The 16,482-nt window shown below is 37.0% G+C and overlaps 1 protein-coding gene across 10 annotated transcripts in view; it reads right to left on the bottom strand.

Moving 5' to 3' along the window:
• LOC133522401 (guanine nucleotide-releasing factor 2) overlaps positions 1-16,482 on the bottom strand; it is a 66,649-nt gene that overhangs the window by 40,898 nt on the left and 9,269 nt on the right. For 8 of the 10 annotated variants that reach the window (XM_061857781.1, XM_061857773.1, XM_061857813.1 and 5 more), the window contains exon 1: positions 4,188-5,270. The exons of 1 other annotated variant lie outside the window; for it this stretch is intronic. In XM_061857781.1, coding sequence (XP_061713765.1) covers positions 4,188-4,824 — 637 coding nt within the window. In that variant the 5' untranslated portion in view covers positions 4,825-5,270. Of the gene's footprint in view, positions 1-125; positions 441-4,187; positions 5,271-16,482 lie in introns of those variants that run through there. One more of the 10 variants, XM_061857807.1, reaches the window with a different exon arrangement.

Below are 16,482 nucleotides of genomic sequence, written 5' to 3' on the forward strand. Positions count from 1 at the left end.
ATTTTTCAAATCTAGTTACATTAAATTACACTGGAAAATGAAATAAATGTAATAAAATAATGTATATCCTAGACACTACCTAACCTTAAAAATGAATAATATTATTAATCAATACGCCTACTTACAAAAATGATTCAAGAGCAATGACGTAAGTCAATAATTGTATTACAGTCACAAGTGAGATTCTCCGAGGTCCTTAATCCGTATCCAGTTAACTGCACAGCAGGAATAGTAATCAAAGCTATGTGGTTTGTAGTAAACATAGGTTTATCAGTGGCGGTGACGCGCGGGTTTATAAATACACTGGCAGGCGACTGCAGGATGAGCGCGAAGACGCGGCGAGCGGCGACTGGCACTGTAGCCGCGAAAACATGAGCGCGACGACCACCGATCCTTACTCACGAATCATATTAATATTGCCTCGACAGTGAGCTCGTTCCTAGTATGACTAGACCTCGACATGCGTAACATCAAGACGTCATCAGTCATCAAACTTAAAGTGGTTCGTCGGAAGCAATCCCCACGGCAACTACGGCAAGTATTGTAAGTTGCTACATCCGCCCGCGGGCGGGTCACGTCCAAGCTCTTCAATATTTAACTTCTTAATATTCAGGCTCCTGCTCGGACACGACTGCCGCAACTGGAAATACTCTTGCACTTGGATAACACGTTGCACATTAAGTCATATTACTTGATAATGGGGTAGTTTGAGAACTCATAGCTGCGATCAGGTTTTTTTGTTTTGCGACTAGTGTTGTGGAATATAAATGTATGGAAGCCCCTTAGGCTTTCACCTTTTACTGAATAGATTTGCCGATGAAAATTACATCAAGGGTGGAGAGCCAATTTGAAATGAATTTTAGCAATATATATCAAGCCTCCACCATCTATACCACCAACTCTTGCCACCTTGTTAGTGTGGGATGCTCCCTGCGTAAACACGCTGGCACCGTCCCACCTCCAACGGACTAATGTAAAAGCGGGCGCAGCGCGCCGAAATTTTGTAACGTAATAAATCTATAAGAGCCACGGTAGAGAGTACCACTTCGTACCATTTGGCGTTGAAACTCCCAGCTCAGGTCCATGGGGTCCCAGCGCGCGCAAGTTTTTTTGCCGAATACGCGAAGCGTCTGGTTCTCGTAACTGGTGACTTCCTCGCACAACGTATCAGTATTGCGATACAACGAGGAAATTAGGAGTACAGTGGCCTGTTTTAGTAATCCTTTGTATACAATGTGTTTGTACATGTGTAATGGAGCCGTTAACCATATATAGTACAATAAATTTTATCGACAAATCACCCCCCATACCTATGTTTTTACTCAACCATTTTAAAAATGCACTCCTTCAAAGTTTTATGGGGCCAAACACGACTGCACTTGGTTTATATACCATTATCTGTCAATTTACCTATCTCATATTTAAAAATATTAATAATCATTCGATAGCTTATGAATTAGGGTACAGAATTTCCACAATTACTCGAAAATTAATATAAAAATATTATGAATATATCCGATTGCTCTAATTATAAAATGGAAGTGCCTCAATAACCTTGCTCAACCCGTTACCATCAAGATGTCGTCTCTTTGACTTCCCCAATCCAAGTGAACGAGTCTGTACAACACTCTCCTTTGCTTCCGGTTACCCCTACCACGTCCTAACTAACGTGTTGCCAGGTAAGTCATGAAACATTACCCATCACTCTCATATCAAAAAAACGGAACCCTTATAGATTCGTCATATCCATCTGTCTGTCCAATTATGTCACAGCCACTTTTTTCCGAAACTATAAGAGCTATACTGTTCAAACTTGGTAAGTAGATGTATTCTATGAACCGCATTAAGATGTTCACACAAAAATAGAAAAAAAAAACAATAAATTTTGGGGGTTCCCCATACTTAGAACTGAAACTCAAAAAATCTTTTTTCATCAAACCCATACGTGTGGGGTATCTATGGATAGGTCTTCAAAAATGATATTGAGGTTTCTAATATCATTTTTTTTCTAAACTGAATAGTTTGCGCAAGAGACACTTCCAAAGTGGTAAAATGTGTCCCCCCCCCCCCCTGTAACTTCTAAAATAACAGAATGATAAAACTAAAAAATATATATGATATACATTACCATGCCAACTTCCACCGAAAATTAGTTTGAACGAGATCTAGTAAATAGTTTTTTTTTTAATTCGTCATAAATGGTACGGAACCCTTCATGGGCGAGTCCGAATCGCACTTGGCCGCTATTTTTATGTAATAGCATAGTTTTAGTAACCGTAATGTTTTTAATTTGATAACCAAAGCATGAATGTACATTTTTGCTGTTCTGGGGGCCCAGCCAAGATGCCAATCGTTTACGACAACGAAACGATATCGTCTCTCTATCGCACTAAATGCGCAAACGATTGGCATTTTGGCTAGCCAAGATGCCAATTGTTTACGCTACGACAACGAAACAATTCTGTCTCTCTATCGCACTAATATGCCCAAACGATTGGCATCTTGGCTAGGCACACTGCTACGCTAATGAAACGCCAAATGAAAATCTTATGTGAAATTCATTTTACAAACCGATTGTACTACAAAAGTTAACTTAATTCAGAATAACATTTTGATTAAATTAAACGTTATTTAGAATGATCCTACATTTGGAATAATTATTCCATTTTTTTTATTCTTCATTTGAAATAAAAATCACATGATTTATTCACTTTCTTTTTATTCTAAAATAACGAGTGCAAGAATGATTCTTATTCAAATCGATGGGAACAAGAATAAAATTACTGTTTTTATTCTTTTTCTTATTCAAGTTAATTTTTGCCCAAATCTGATCTCGAACACATCACCTGATATCCGGGATAGAGCAACGATTCCACAATGCCGATCCTGAGCATATCATAGAAGGCTCGTAATATATGAGTGGATAAAACAGTGTATGTAACTGTACAGTACCCCTAGTGTAAATTTAGTCGATAGCGAAACGTGACGTACGCGTTTGCGTTAAGTCTCATTTTGTATGGGTTTTTGAACAGCGCGCCAAGCGGGACGTTTTGGAAAGTCAAAAAACTCATACAAAATGACACTTAACGCAAACGCGTACGTCACGTTTCGCTGTCGAAAATATTTACACTAGGGGTACTGAATTAATTAGGTATGTATAATGCCTAACTCACTTCGTTCGTTTCATAAACCCACGTTCGTATTTTAATGCCTTTCATTATGTAAGTCACACAAAGTACTAGTATCGAATGGCCAGCCAGAATTGACCTCAATTATCATAATTATGACTAAAAATTTACTAAATCGATTACCTACTACCTATTTCCGTTAACCACCTGCATCTGCAGGTGTAATAATAACAAACAAAAACATAGGTACCATCAGTTTTTCTGCTCAACCACATTATAATCGAAACAATTAGATATCATTTTCAAAAATATTGCGATTCCTAATGCTAACAGATTCCCGTGTCTATTTCGCTGGGCATAAAATAGAAGGAGATATCTAAGTCTTAATTTTAACGACAAATAGCGGACGTAGGAAAAGAGATGTATATCGTTTTGGCGTTAGCTTCCACCTAGAACTAGTATTGATTACAATATCGATACAACCGATATACTGTATAAAATAAATAATAAATAAATAAATATTATAGGACATTAGTACACAAATTGACTAAGTCCCACAGTAAGCTCAACAAGGTCTGTGTTGAGGGTACTTAGACAACGATATATATAATATATAAATATTTATAAATACTTAAATACATAGAAAACACCCATGACTCAGGAACAAATATCCATGCTCATCACACGAATAAATGCCCTTACCAGGATTTGAACCTGGGACCATCGGCTTCGTAGGCAGGGTCACTACCCACTAGGCCAAACTGGTCGTCGAAATGTGTGTATGTATTAATGTATCTTTAAAATATATGCAACAATGAAATATGCTATGCTATCATATTACGAGCCTCCACAGTAGTCACGTAAAATCAGGTTATTGTGTCAGTTTTGATGAAATCGTGTCACATGGATGGCTGGACAACCATAATAATATGATCAACCACAAATACATTGTTTAAGTAACGCTCTGATGAAAACAAGCTTGAACGTGACTTATTCGTTAGAAATAATATAGTAAAATGATTATATGTATATATGAAATAGGTCAATAAATGATCATACCCCGTGTTGCTTTTCGAGCTGTTCCTTCGATGTTTATTTGCCGATAGATGCCGACACCTGGTGCCGCAGTTCCGCGGGAGACTCTTCGATGCAAGGGATGCCGTCGTCCATCAACGACAGAGTATGAATTTCTTGTCTCGCCCCTTTTTGTATCTGAGAAGGGTTCTTCTCTCGGTGAAACATAATGCTGTATATTTTCTTCGTCGACTAAATTTTGCAGACTAAACCCGTTTCTGATATTCTTTTCTTTGCCGCCATTGCTTCTAACTTGGGTCAATGTTAAATTATCAAAACTTTTGCAAGTAGTGAGCGCTAAGATATTGTTGTTTTGTAAGTCATAGTATTTTTTTTCATCATAGCAAGTAAAACGTGGGCATGGATCTACTAATATTTCCGTACGTTTGCTCTGATGGATATTTTCACTTGGAAGCGAGTCAGGTTTAAAACGATGGCCACGCTGCTTAATATTTCTGATATTTCGTTTTATAACTGATGATCCTCTTTCTTCTAGGACATGTAGTACTTCGCTAGGTTCTAAAAATGGATTTATTCCGTTTTTGTAAACTCTGTAACTCCTTTTATTTCTCCGCTGATTTTGATTATCATCGTAAATAAAACTTTCATCGTAATGAGGCATGTTAACTTACTCAATAATCGATCTTCATTATTATTCAAGTTTAGTCAGTAAACAACTGCTACCAATGTCAGGCTATTGAAGACATGATTAACTTTCAAATATATATTGATGTGAAAATTATGTATTTTACTCTCGCGACTGGTTCAAATCCAGTTATTCTTCGCAAAGTGTGCGTATATTTCCATAGAAACGAATGATTTCTTTCGAGCAGATAGATACCTGTTCGATGAATTTAAAGAAATCGAAAGTATTATATCTTTATACGAAGTTTTTCTTAATTTTTAGAAGTAAATCTGACAATCATTTCATCTTTGTTTTACCAGCGAAAATCATGTGAGACTGTTTACATGACAGTAGGTACAAATCGGTATCTTGGACGTATCAGTCAGAGCCAGAAATAGCATATATGTACAATTAGATCATTATTTATTTACAGAGAGCTGCGAGCAGAGCACCTCGTGCGCATCGCGTCGTCTCGGCGACCGTTCTGTCCAGCAACACCAACCTTGACACTACAAATGAGACGTCCGTAAATCAACCCTGGCCGAATTTAGACTGGCAAATACTAGTCTAGTAAATGATGTATGGCCAGTTTGTTATTATGGCAAAAATTGGGTTATCGTACACCCACAACACAACAAACAAAAGTGTACTTCTTGCAGCATTCGTTATAACGTTCAAACGCAATTACCAAAATCCGTTCTCAGTCAATAGTTTCACTTAAATATTGGAATTTACGACTTTCTCTATGAGACAACCGTCTGTTTTTGGACATCGGTTTGGATACTCAGTCATACGACGCTTACACAACAACACCTTATATGATTTAAATGTATACTATATTTATTGAGTCCACAAAAGGCCGGGTCGACAATTAACAGCCCAATCGCAGTTTCACTCGTACCAGCGATCATGTTTTGATAAAAATAATATTAACACGATAACGATTAATCAATAATCACTGATAAATTTTGACTAGAGATGATCAGGATAATTGATGTACGATTTCCATAACGTCATAGATATCGAATAGACCAACTAGATAGATAGTTGATGATGCGCGAAGCACTAAAATGACACCGGTGTCGATGTTGTTCGGAAGTTGGGTAGCAGTAATGATGATGCGCGAGAGTCGATCGGTGCGGCCAGCAGCTGCGAAGGCGCGGTGGCACTGCGCCGTCCGCGCGGCCGGCGTTGTCGCACCGCGCGAGAGTGAAAGTGTTGCGTCCACCGCGCGTCTCCCGGCCGACTCCCAGCCGCAAGCCGGCTGCCCAGATGCTGTCGACCAGGCTGACGACACATGCTCGCGGAAATTGACAATTCTCATTTTAATAATATTTTGACATATAATAACAAGACTTTTCAGTCAAGCTTATTAGGAAAACTTTTTAAGTTTCATGGTTAAGAAGGAAGCGTTTAATTTTGGTCCCAGTGGTTACCTTAACTCTTCCTTCTTGATAATGTTACTGTTAATTTGTTTACATTTACAGTTTGCATAATTCTATGTAATATTCGGAAAAATGTTATAAAATAACATGCAAACAATACGCGACCTGTTCAAGGTGATTCTGATAACTATTTATTTTTCTATTTTATGGTTGAATCTTGCATAAAATGAAAGCTGGATCTTTTATCTTTCTTAAAATATATAATGCATGTGTATTGATATAGCCGAAATTGCAACTGTACGTGTTTTACCAAACCTACTCATTGGATGGCAGTCAAAAGTTAGCGTGAAAAGTACCTTAAGTTTGAAGGGTATTAGCCGAAGTACAGACTTGTCGGAGATCTAAATACTGGTGATAAGATAACGTTCTAATAAACAATTGTACTTACTTTATTAATGTGACACTGATTTTTACTTCCTTTTGTAAAGAATAATTCTTCACAATCCAGCCGCTATTCGCGTCTAACGACAATCCCAAAGTAAACAACTAGTAAATAAAAACGCGATCTAAATTTTAAACTAATTATATTATGTTTTGATCAGTATAAAAAGAGCTTTCAAACCATAGCAAACTTTTTTATTAAAAGCTTTACAAAAAAGTAAAAGTTTTGCTTTGTTTTTAGGGTTCCGTAGCCAAATGGCAAAAAACGGATACGTATTTTAATGCCTTATAGATTCGTCATGTCCGTCTGTCTGTCCGTTCATGTCACAGCCACTTTTTTCCGAAACTATAAGAACTATACTGTTCAAACTTGGTAAGAAGATGTATTCTATGAACCGCATTAAGATTTTTACACAAAAATAGAAAAAAAAAAAAACAATAAATTTTGGGGGTTCCCCATACTTTGAACTGAAACTCAAAAAAATTTTTTTCATCAAACCCATACGTGTGGGGTATCTATCGATCGGTCTTCAAAAATGATATTGAGGTTTCAAACATCATTTTTTTTTCTAAACTGAATAGTTTGCGCGAGAGACAGTTCCAAAGTGGTAAAAAGTGTGTCCCCCCCTGTAACTTCTAAAATAAGAGAATGATAAACCTAAAAAAAAATATGATGTACATTACCATGCAAACTTCCACCGAAAATTGGTTTGAACGAGATCTAGAACGTAGTTTTTTTTAATACGTCATAAATGGTACGGAACCCTTCATGGGCGAGTCCGACTCGTACTTGGCCGCTTTTTTAAACATTTTATCAGTCAGAACCATTGTGACATTGTGACAGAACCTATGACCTAACTAAGTATAGAGCTTAGTTCATATAGAATTGGCACATAATTAGCAATGTTTCAAATGGCGGGAAAAAAATGACAATTACAGTTCAATCACCAACCTTCAAAGTATTAATGGCGAAAATGTTATTTTTAATACAGTTGCTCAAAAAGTGCTACTTTACGCAGCTGTTTAGCGTGCGGAAAGTTGCATTTCGCGAACTAGTGCTTTACTTTTCCACTTGCTCCAATTCATAACTACTTATTGATGAGTGTTAATGTTAGTTTCCTTTAAAAGTCGTAATCAACATAAAAACCTACTGTAAATGTAAAAATAATAAATATAATCATATTTCATATTTTATTACTTACCTCTGCCTCATTATAACACGTTTATTTTTTAATATTGAAAAACCGTTCTTAATAAGTTGTCTGACTGGAACGGAATAGCTGCCGAAACGCCTGTCAAAGCAGAGGCGTTTTTTTCTTACTGCAAGAAAGTTTTAAGTTTCCAAAGGCAACATTCGATATTGTTTTCATACAATTTAGATATACGATACAAAAATAATCGTAAATAACGATACTTAGGTAATAATAGTATACTATTTTATATTTACGATTGTTTCTGTCTTATAGAACATGCATAAAAAAGTACTTGTTGTTTTTCTTATTTTTTCGCAACTGTATTAAAAAACGTCGTTCGATACACATACGGAAATGTCATCCTTCACTCGTCCCGAGTCTTATCTCGTTACTCGTGCAGTAATGACATACTTTCCGCACTAGCATCGAAATGTACTATTTCCTAGCTTTATGCATTTTAAAGTTTTCGACCATGAAAATTGAGAACAGGAGATTGATCGTGCACAAATACTTCGAAAATTCTTATCGATCCCGGACAAAGACAGCTAAGTCGCTTAAGATGCTAAAAGCTAGTATTTGTAGGGTCATAAAACGGTACAAACTAATCGGAGGTCTGGGACAAATAACAAGATTTTGGGAAAAAAAGTCCCAAGGTCACTCAAACAAAATTCAGGACGGTCTAATTACGTTTTATCCCAAAAATTCAAAGAATCTTCTAGAAAGATAAAGATGATTCACCTCAGAGGTGGCTATAAGAGCTATCGACCAATAAAACAGCCAAATCGGACTGTTAAGCAGATCCGACAAGCTAAAACAGTAGCTCGACTATTGTACGACCCAGTAGTGATAAAATTCGAAGGTTGCTTGTTGTTGGACGACAAGACGTATGTAAAACTCGATTTTAATCAACTACTCTGTTCGAAGTTTCATATGGCCAATAATAGAGGTAATTAACCCGAAAAATATAAGTTCGTGAAACTTGACAAGTTCGGAAAAAACATATGATATGGCAGGGAATTTGTAATTGCGGCTGTAAGACTAAAAGTTTTATAACATAGTCAACAATGTAGTCGGACCTTTATATTACAGAGTGCTTAGAGAAATGAGTATTACCATTTATTAGAACCTATAACGGTCCTGTGAAATGTTGGCCAGATTTAGCCAACTGCCACTACTCAAAAAAGTTTTGGCATGGTATACTAATAATCAGGCCAATTACATACCCCGCGAGATGTATCCTTCTCGTCCTTCCTTCGAATTGTCCCCAATTTCAATCTATCAAAAATTACTGGGCAATCATCAAAACAAAAATTAAACAAGATTAGTCAAATTGTCCAGGGTATCAATTCATTGCGATCTACAAGAAATCAACACGCCAAAAATTTCGATAAAAGTGTTTTGCAGAAAATGACGGGGGTCCATTATGATAACAGTTCGTAATTATTTATATAACAGAGACTTTTTTAAATTTATGCATATTTGAAAGCTAAATACATTACTATTTCAAATTTAACTTAAAAAAAGTGGCTGTGACATAATCGGACAGACAGACGGACATGACGAATCTATAAGGGTTCCGTTTTTGCCATTTGGCTACGGAACCCTAAAAATAACAATCTTCTAGTGCGTACCAATTTTATATGAACTATGCTTTACATATCCTGTTTTCTCTACCATCCTGATTCCTGGAACACTTCGCCCGTCCGATATTTATTGGGTAACTAGCAATAGAGCCCGACTTCGTCTGCGTAGAATAACTAATTATATAGGAAATTTGCCCCGTTTTCATCTTTTTAAGAGATAATTTACTAGAAATAAACTATCCTATATCTGTTTCAGTTCCAGGAAACAAACTATCACCATGCCAAATTTCATCTAAATCGATTCAGCGGTTTAAGCGCGAAGAGGTAACAGACAGAGAGTTACTACCGCATTTATAATATTTGTAGGGACAAAGGTATGTTTATTGAGTAAGATGCGTATAGGGAGCGTGCATGAACTGTAGGAGGCAGCACAGGAGCTGTCAGATTTTTGTCGAGAAGCGTAAATGTGATGTTTATTGTTCCGATGTAGCCCACAAGATGGCAGAACCTACTATGCACAAGAAAACACTTGACGTGTAAATGTTTATGGTTCCGATTCAGACCTAAGTAATTTGTATGGGCAGACCCTCCAACGCGCACGGTCCCTATATCTACGACAATTTCCTGCTTCGAATTTGACAGGTAAACGAGATAGCGCTGTACAGCTCCTTACATTTTACGGTAACTCAGAATGCCAAAAGTTGACGTTTGACAATTCAGTTTCAGCAAAAAATATGGCGCCGTACAGCGCCATCTGTTTTTTGTGTCAAACTAAGGGGTACGTTTTTTCTTAGATTACCTTAGGTAGAGATTAGAGAATGCTCCAAGAATTGAATTTCTAGGGCGAGGACCCAGAATTCCCGATTCCGGTATTGATTTTGTAAAGAAAACGACCTTAAACGAATATTAATTGTCACAACTCGTAGAGAATATAGGCAACGGGAAGTAAGAACATCCGATACGTAAGTCCCACATACCTACATTTACATAGATATATAGACGGACGAAGTGACAGCACAGCAGAAGTGTGCTGAACATCTGTGTCATCTGTCCATTAGCGGTTAGTGCCAGGGCTACATAGATACTTGGGCTGAATACTGTTCGATCAGTAACAATTTAATCAGAGAAAATAGTTCTTCATAATTTATTTTTACCTAATCGACTATAATTAATTACAAACTACATTTATATAAAACCCACGAGATATTAACTTTATAAATGATTTCTACGAAATACAATAACGAAGAAATAAAAAGCAAAGATTCATTGATTTTTAAAGATGAGTCAAATTCCTTCAAATAAATAGATCTAAGAAAACAAAATCGTTTCGTACACAATCAAGGAATCTTTGGTGTAACGTAATAATTGTTATTTTTAAAGTGATTATGTATTATTATTCTCGAATAGGTACTAAAGTTAAATGTTCGGACGGCCTACTTACAACGGTCACTTCGTGGCTGCAACGATGAAAGACTAAATAAAGAAAAGAAATGCAAGTCACGACAACTTTACTTACTTAGTGCCAATATTGGTAAGACCAGGTACCGGGTTATTACGTATAGTTTTCCGACATAACCGTTAAAATATCTAAGCGCTAAGTAATTTGTATGCCCCTCGTAATTCCATTTTTGCTTCCTTTATTAAATAGTACCTGGGCGACCGAGCTTTGCTCGGTTATAACTATTTATTGTAATATGGTGGTGTATAGGTAATAATCTTAACTAAATTTTTTTACTAATTTAAACTTGTCTAAAACAATAAAAATTAAAAAAAATATATATAAACTTGAACACAAAAAAAAACAAGAGTTAGTCACCGGGCGAGATTCGAACCCGTAACACTCGTTTAGCAGTCCGCGTCTTAATCCGCTGGACCAGACGGACAGTGGCCGGCAACACGAAATTAGCGACCATATTCTGCGTCGAAAGAAAAACGCATGAAAACTCGAAAACACGCGTTTTCCCAAACATAAGACTAATCTAGATAGATTGTATACCCCCAAAAACCCCCATATACCAAATTTCAGCGAAATCGTTAGAGCCGTTTCCGAGATCACAGAAATATATATACAAGAATTGCTCGTTTAAAGGTATAAGATTTGGTGTCATCTCCGGCTCAAAATCAGGACACTGAAGTTTTACTATTTTATCATATTGGTGCAACAAAAAGAAAAGTTAAGTTAACAATAGAGTAAACAATAAATGTGCCAAATGTGTAACATTTAAATCCCAATAACGAACAAAATTTTCTTAGTATTATGTATTATTCGATATCTATCATCGCGAGTTCTTGAAACCAGGAAAATTATCTAAGAAATACCTGCATTGAACTTTTATTGTAAACTAAAGAGTTACATTGCATTTAACTCGTCTATGAATGTGAGATTACATTTAACAGTATATAATAGTTATATTATTGGCCGGTACTGTAAAGGTTTAGCAAGTTGTAGACATCATTTTAGTTAGCACTGTGGAAAGTCAAGTGAGCTTCCTTTATCCTAATCAAGTTTCCCTTAGCAGCCGACAGAGGCTTTCCTCCCGCCTGCTTTAGCAAAGGGTCACGCCAGTACACGCGCCCCGCCTCTCCGCGCGCCGCCCGCCTCGCCGGCCACGCTCCAGGCAACTCACTTTCCAATAACTAGACCCGATCTTGATACCTAGACTAACGGGATCCACATAGATGTATTTGTCTAAGCATGAAACCCTTTAATCGAGCTAGCTTTCTTCTTTTCATATTAACATATAGACATATTTTTGTTTTCACAGATTGTAAATTCACACAATGGATTGGATGGATGGAACATAATTTTTGACTTCGTAACTCTGTTTGCACTAGTCCCATTTTACATTTTAGGAGCTTCAAACCCTCTGGACTTTTGATATGTTCACCTCCTAACTAGTCCAAACAAAGTTACGGAGACAAAAATTGTGTCCCAAGCATTTCCCTCTATACCTTCTTATTGCTTGGCCTACATTCGCAACTGACTTGTAGTCCTGAATTATACGTGTTAATTGTTTTTTGTTTATTTATTACATTAATTTTTCATATACTTGGTACTGGTACAATGTTGAGCATTTCCCTTTAGCCAGTGGGTTTAACTCATGGCTTATATGAGCAAGGTTTTTAATACAGAGGAAAGTATACTAAATATAGTAAAAATATAAGAGTAGGTGTACGGAAGCGCAACTACAGAGCTTCTTTATTTATCTAACTTATTGCGCGTTTTCTAAACTTTCTTTGCCGTTGGTAAATTACCAAAACCACGCTGGGGTTTACTCAATATTACGGCTATGGCAAACATCGTCACGACTACAGACTATCTAAGTATCTATGCAACAAGCAACTGTAGATAGACGAACAGTGGTGGGATCATACTTGCACAGAACTATAATAATTCGAATCGGTAGCTCAGGCGTAGGTATAATAAAAATATCGACCAAGAGTATATCGGGCCATGCTTAGTGTAGGGTTCCGTAGTTACCATTTTGTCGGAATAAGTTAAACGGGGGTTATAAGTAAGTATCATGCTCATTACAAGAATAAGGGAGTACCGTAGCAGCGCTTTGTACCCCTTTTTACGAAGAACCTAAGACCGATCACGTTTGCTATAGTTTTCATTTAAAGTAATTATTAAGCTTTTGTTTTACGATTTAATTAATCCCAAACAGGCGCCCGTATCCCTACACAAAGGGTTAATGAGATCAGTCCATCCCCTAAAACAAATGTGATTAATCCGACCTCTTGATCGGATTGAAATATAGGTGCCTGTCAGCAACTCACCGACTTTCCCGGAATTATAGGTGCAAAAGGTAGACGTTAGGAATTAGGGTGCCTTCGCGCATGACCCATAAAACTGGTCGAACGCGGCTTTTGCTTTAATATTTTTTAGACCCATGGTTCAAAAGTTAGAGGGAAGGCGACACTTTTTTTTCTTGCAGAGCGCTCATTTTCAAAAATATTCTCTTTATTAAAAAATGGTCGTTGAAGAGCCGTATTCGTTTTGTAAGACCTATACAACGATAACCCACCATTGGATTACAGCGAATAAAAATGTCAACAAATTACACCTTAAAAAAATATTTAGTAATTTTTATTTTACCGTTCTGTCGCCATGCATGATTTATGTATGTATCCATGCCAAATTGCAGCGTTGTAGCACTAACGATCACGGAGCACGGACAGACATGGCGAAACTGTAAGAGTTCCTAGGTGACTACTGAACCCTATCTAATCTTTACCTGTAACAGACAGACGGACGGGCAGATAACATAAGCTTAATATTTGATGGAGTTCCAATTTTCATTCTTAGGATCCCGAAAATTAAAAAAATATGATATTCAATGTATAGCCTGACCAGTAATCACGCGCCATGTTGCGGAATTTTATTGGAACTAACTTTTTCATACTATACTGAACTGTCACCGTATACCTACATGAGAATAACAGCGCCCTCTTGACAATGATCATATATCACTGATCAGGCTTTAAGTTAGAAGCAAATCTAACCAATAAAAAACAGCAGTGGCAGCATGGTTCCATTTTTATCACTTGTCACTATGCCCGTCACTTTCGCGCTTACATACTTGTTAGAACGTGACAGGTATGGTGACAAATGATAAAGAGTCGACCATCTTAGCCAAAGAGTAAAGAAAATCTTAGCCCTACAGGAATTTATATTTGATAATTTTACTCTACATATCCAACCAAGAGTACATGACTCCTAATAATGAATAAACTTACGAATAATTAATAGAGGCCTACTCGCAATGGTGTTTACTATAGTAGGAAAGGAAACGAATCATTGAAGGCCCTTTGGATCTTCTCATAGAAGTGTTTCGATCCGTTCGAATGAAGGTCGAAAACCTTTCAATAGCAATAATTTGGTTCATGTAATTGGCCGTAATCGGCGTATAGCAATTTGTACTCGTGTTCTCACGTAAGTAATTCTAATTCAGGGTCTCAACTTAAAATAAATGGCAGAGATCATTGCGACAAGTTAAGCTAAAACTAACTGTCAATTTTAAAAGGGCAGTGGGGGCATACTTTTGGTAAGATTATATTTCTTATAATATATTATTTGAAAAAGTGCATTAGGTGCGAGTGTAATCAATAAGAAAATCTGTAGAAAGGTTGAGGCCAGTGCACACTTGTTGTTTACTGCACGATTGCGCAACTATGCTTAGAGGTGAGCTCAGAGAGCGTAAAAGCAATCACTAGATAGGTAGTTAAATAACCGAAGGCAACTTGTACCTATCTACCTAGTGTGTTCATGAGTTTTGAGACGAATGTAAACTCAAATAACTGAATTACTAAATAAACTAGTTGGCTCTGTGAGCTGTAGACCTCGCGACAAGCTTAAAAAATGTAAAAGTGAAAAATACTTATTTCGTTGAGTCATCATCACAGTGAACTCACAATAGTCTCAAGCGCCACAGACGCTATTGCTGCTTAAGTTCTTTATGCCAATTTCCGCATTTTGAAAAAAAAATCAATAACTGAATCGACAAAAAAATCAATTTCATCATAGAATTTGCTCACAAAATTTCACGAGAATCGGTTGAGAATTGCGACCTGTAGAGGAGAACATCCGGACATAAGAAAACAGACTACCCGAGTCAAAACGGAGACCTTCGTTAATGCTTTGGTCAAAAATATAAACTCAAAATTATTTAAATGGTCTATAGATAATTGGAACATAAATAAAGCATTGCCAGGCATACCTGTTTAAGGGAAAACAAGTAGCCAGGTCTAATGTTATAGTTATCGCCGGCGGTTTTTGTTTCCGCAATTATACGCAATGTTGTTAATTCTAATGATGAAATAATACACAGAAAGAGTACGGTTGTGAAAGGGTTTAAGGATCCGTAATCATACATACAACACATACAAGTGAATAAGGGCACAATTCCTTTTATTCCTACTTTTTCTAAATATTTTTTAGAATAATAAGATATCAATCAACTCAAGTACGTTGATGGAAATTTATTAAAACAATTCGATCATCAGTAGTTACGTAAACTTTCCAGCCATACAAGATACACTTGTAACTTGTACTTAATCACATAACATAGATAAATACCTAGGGACTCCGTGCACATTAAGAGAGTCAGTTAGCAGCCTAAAAACTTTGCTAGGCTTCGTGGAGGAGCTGGGGTGGTTAGTGTAGCCCTACCTCGTTTCACGGAAAATAGGCACAATGGTTGTCGATTTGCGAAAAATGCCCAGAAGCATTAACTAACTAACTAATAACATATTTTACACCTTAAATTTTGCACTATCTGTATCTGTACAGTCGCTAACAGATATATCAGAGCGGCCGAGGTGTACACAAATATCTGAACAAACCCTGTATTATCAAAACATTAAAGTGCATGTTCAGATATTTTTTACCACCTTGGCCGCTACGATATATTTGATGGCGACTGTACTTTAGGGTTCGTTTCTCAAGCAAAATCTTGAATGCCATTTGTAGGTTTTTTCAGATTTGGCTGAAGGAAGGTTGTTAAAATTTAAATGACAGCGAAACCCGAAATTATGCACCTCTCGACACGCACTTAGCCGGTTTTTATTCCGTACCTTTCACTTTCGTCAGCCATGCGAGACGATCGACGGATATGCCCTGAATTGACTGTGATGCGAGCCCAAGGTAATTTACCTGATGCTACGACAGAAGTCATCAAGATACATCACGATTCTGTAATGAAAAGATTGGAGCGCTCAAACATACATTTGCATGGCCAACATTATGCGACCAGCCCACAGTAATAGAGGAAACATGCGACAGCACTGATCGCCCGTTACGGTTTTTGCTGCTGTTGTTGTATTATTCAATGTGGTCAAACGGTTATACTCCCTTATGATCAATTTTATCTTAAATCAGCAGACGGGGGGAGGGCCGGAGGACACTAGTATGATAGAATTACATTTTCTGAATATGCAAGCCCTTATGATTATGTGATGTTTCTGAAACTATAGAAATGGAATGTGATTAGCCTAGATTTATTTTACAATTTATCGTTCGATTACCTGTCCAAGGGTTAAATGTTAAGCTCC

The sequence above is a fragment of the Cydia pomonella genome, chromosome 1 (genome assembly GCF_033807575.1).
Source record: "Cydia pomonella isolate Wapato2018A chromosome 1, ilCydPomo1, whole genome shotgun sequence".
NCBI lineage: Eukaryota > Metazoa > Arthropoda > Insecta > Lepidoptera > Tortricidae > Cydia > Cydia pomonella.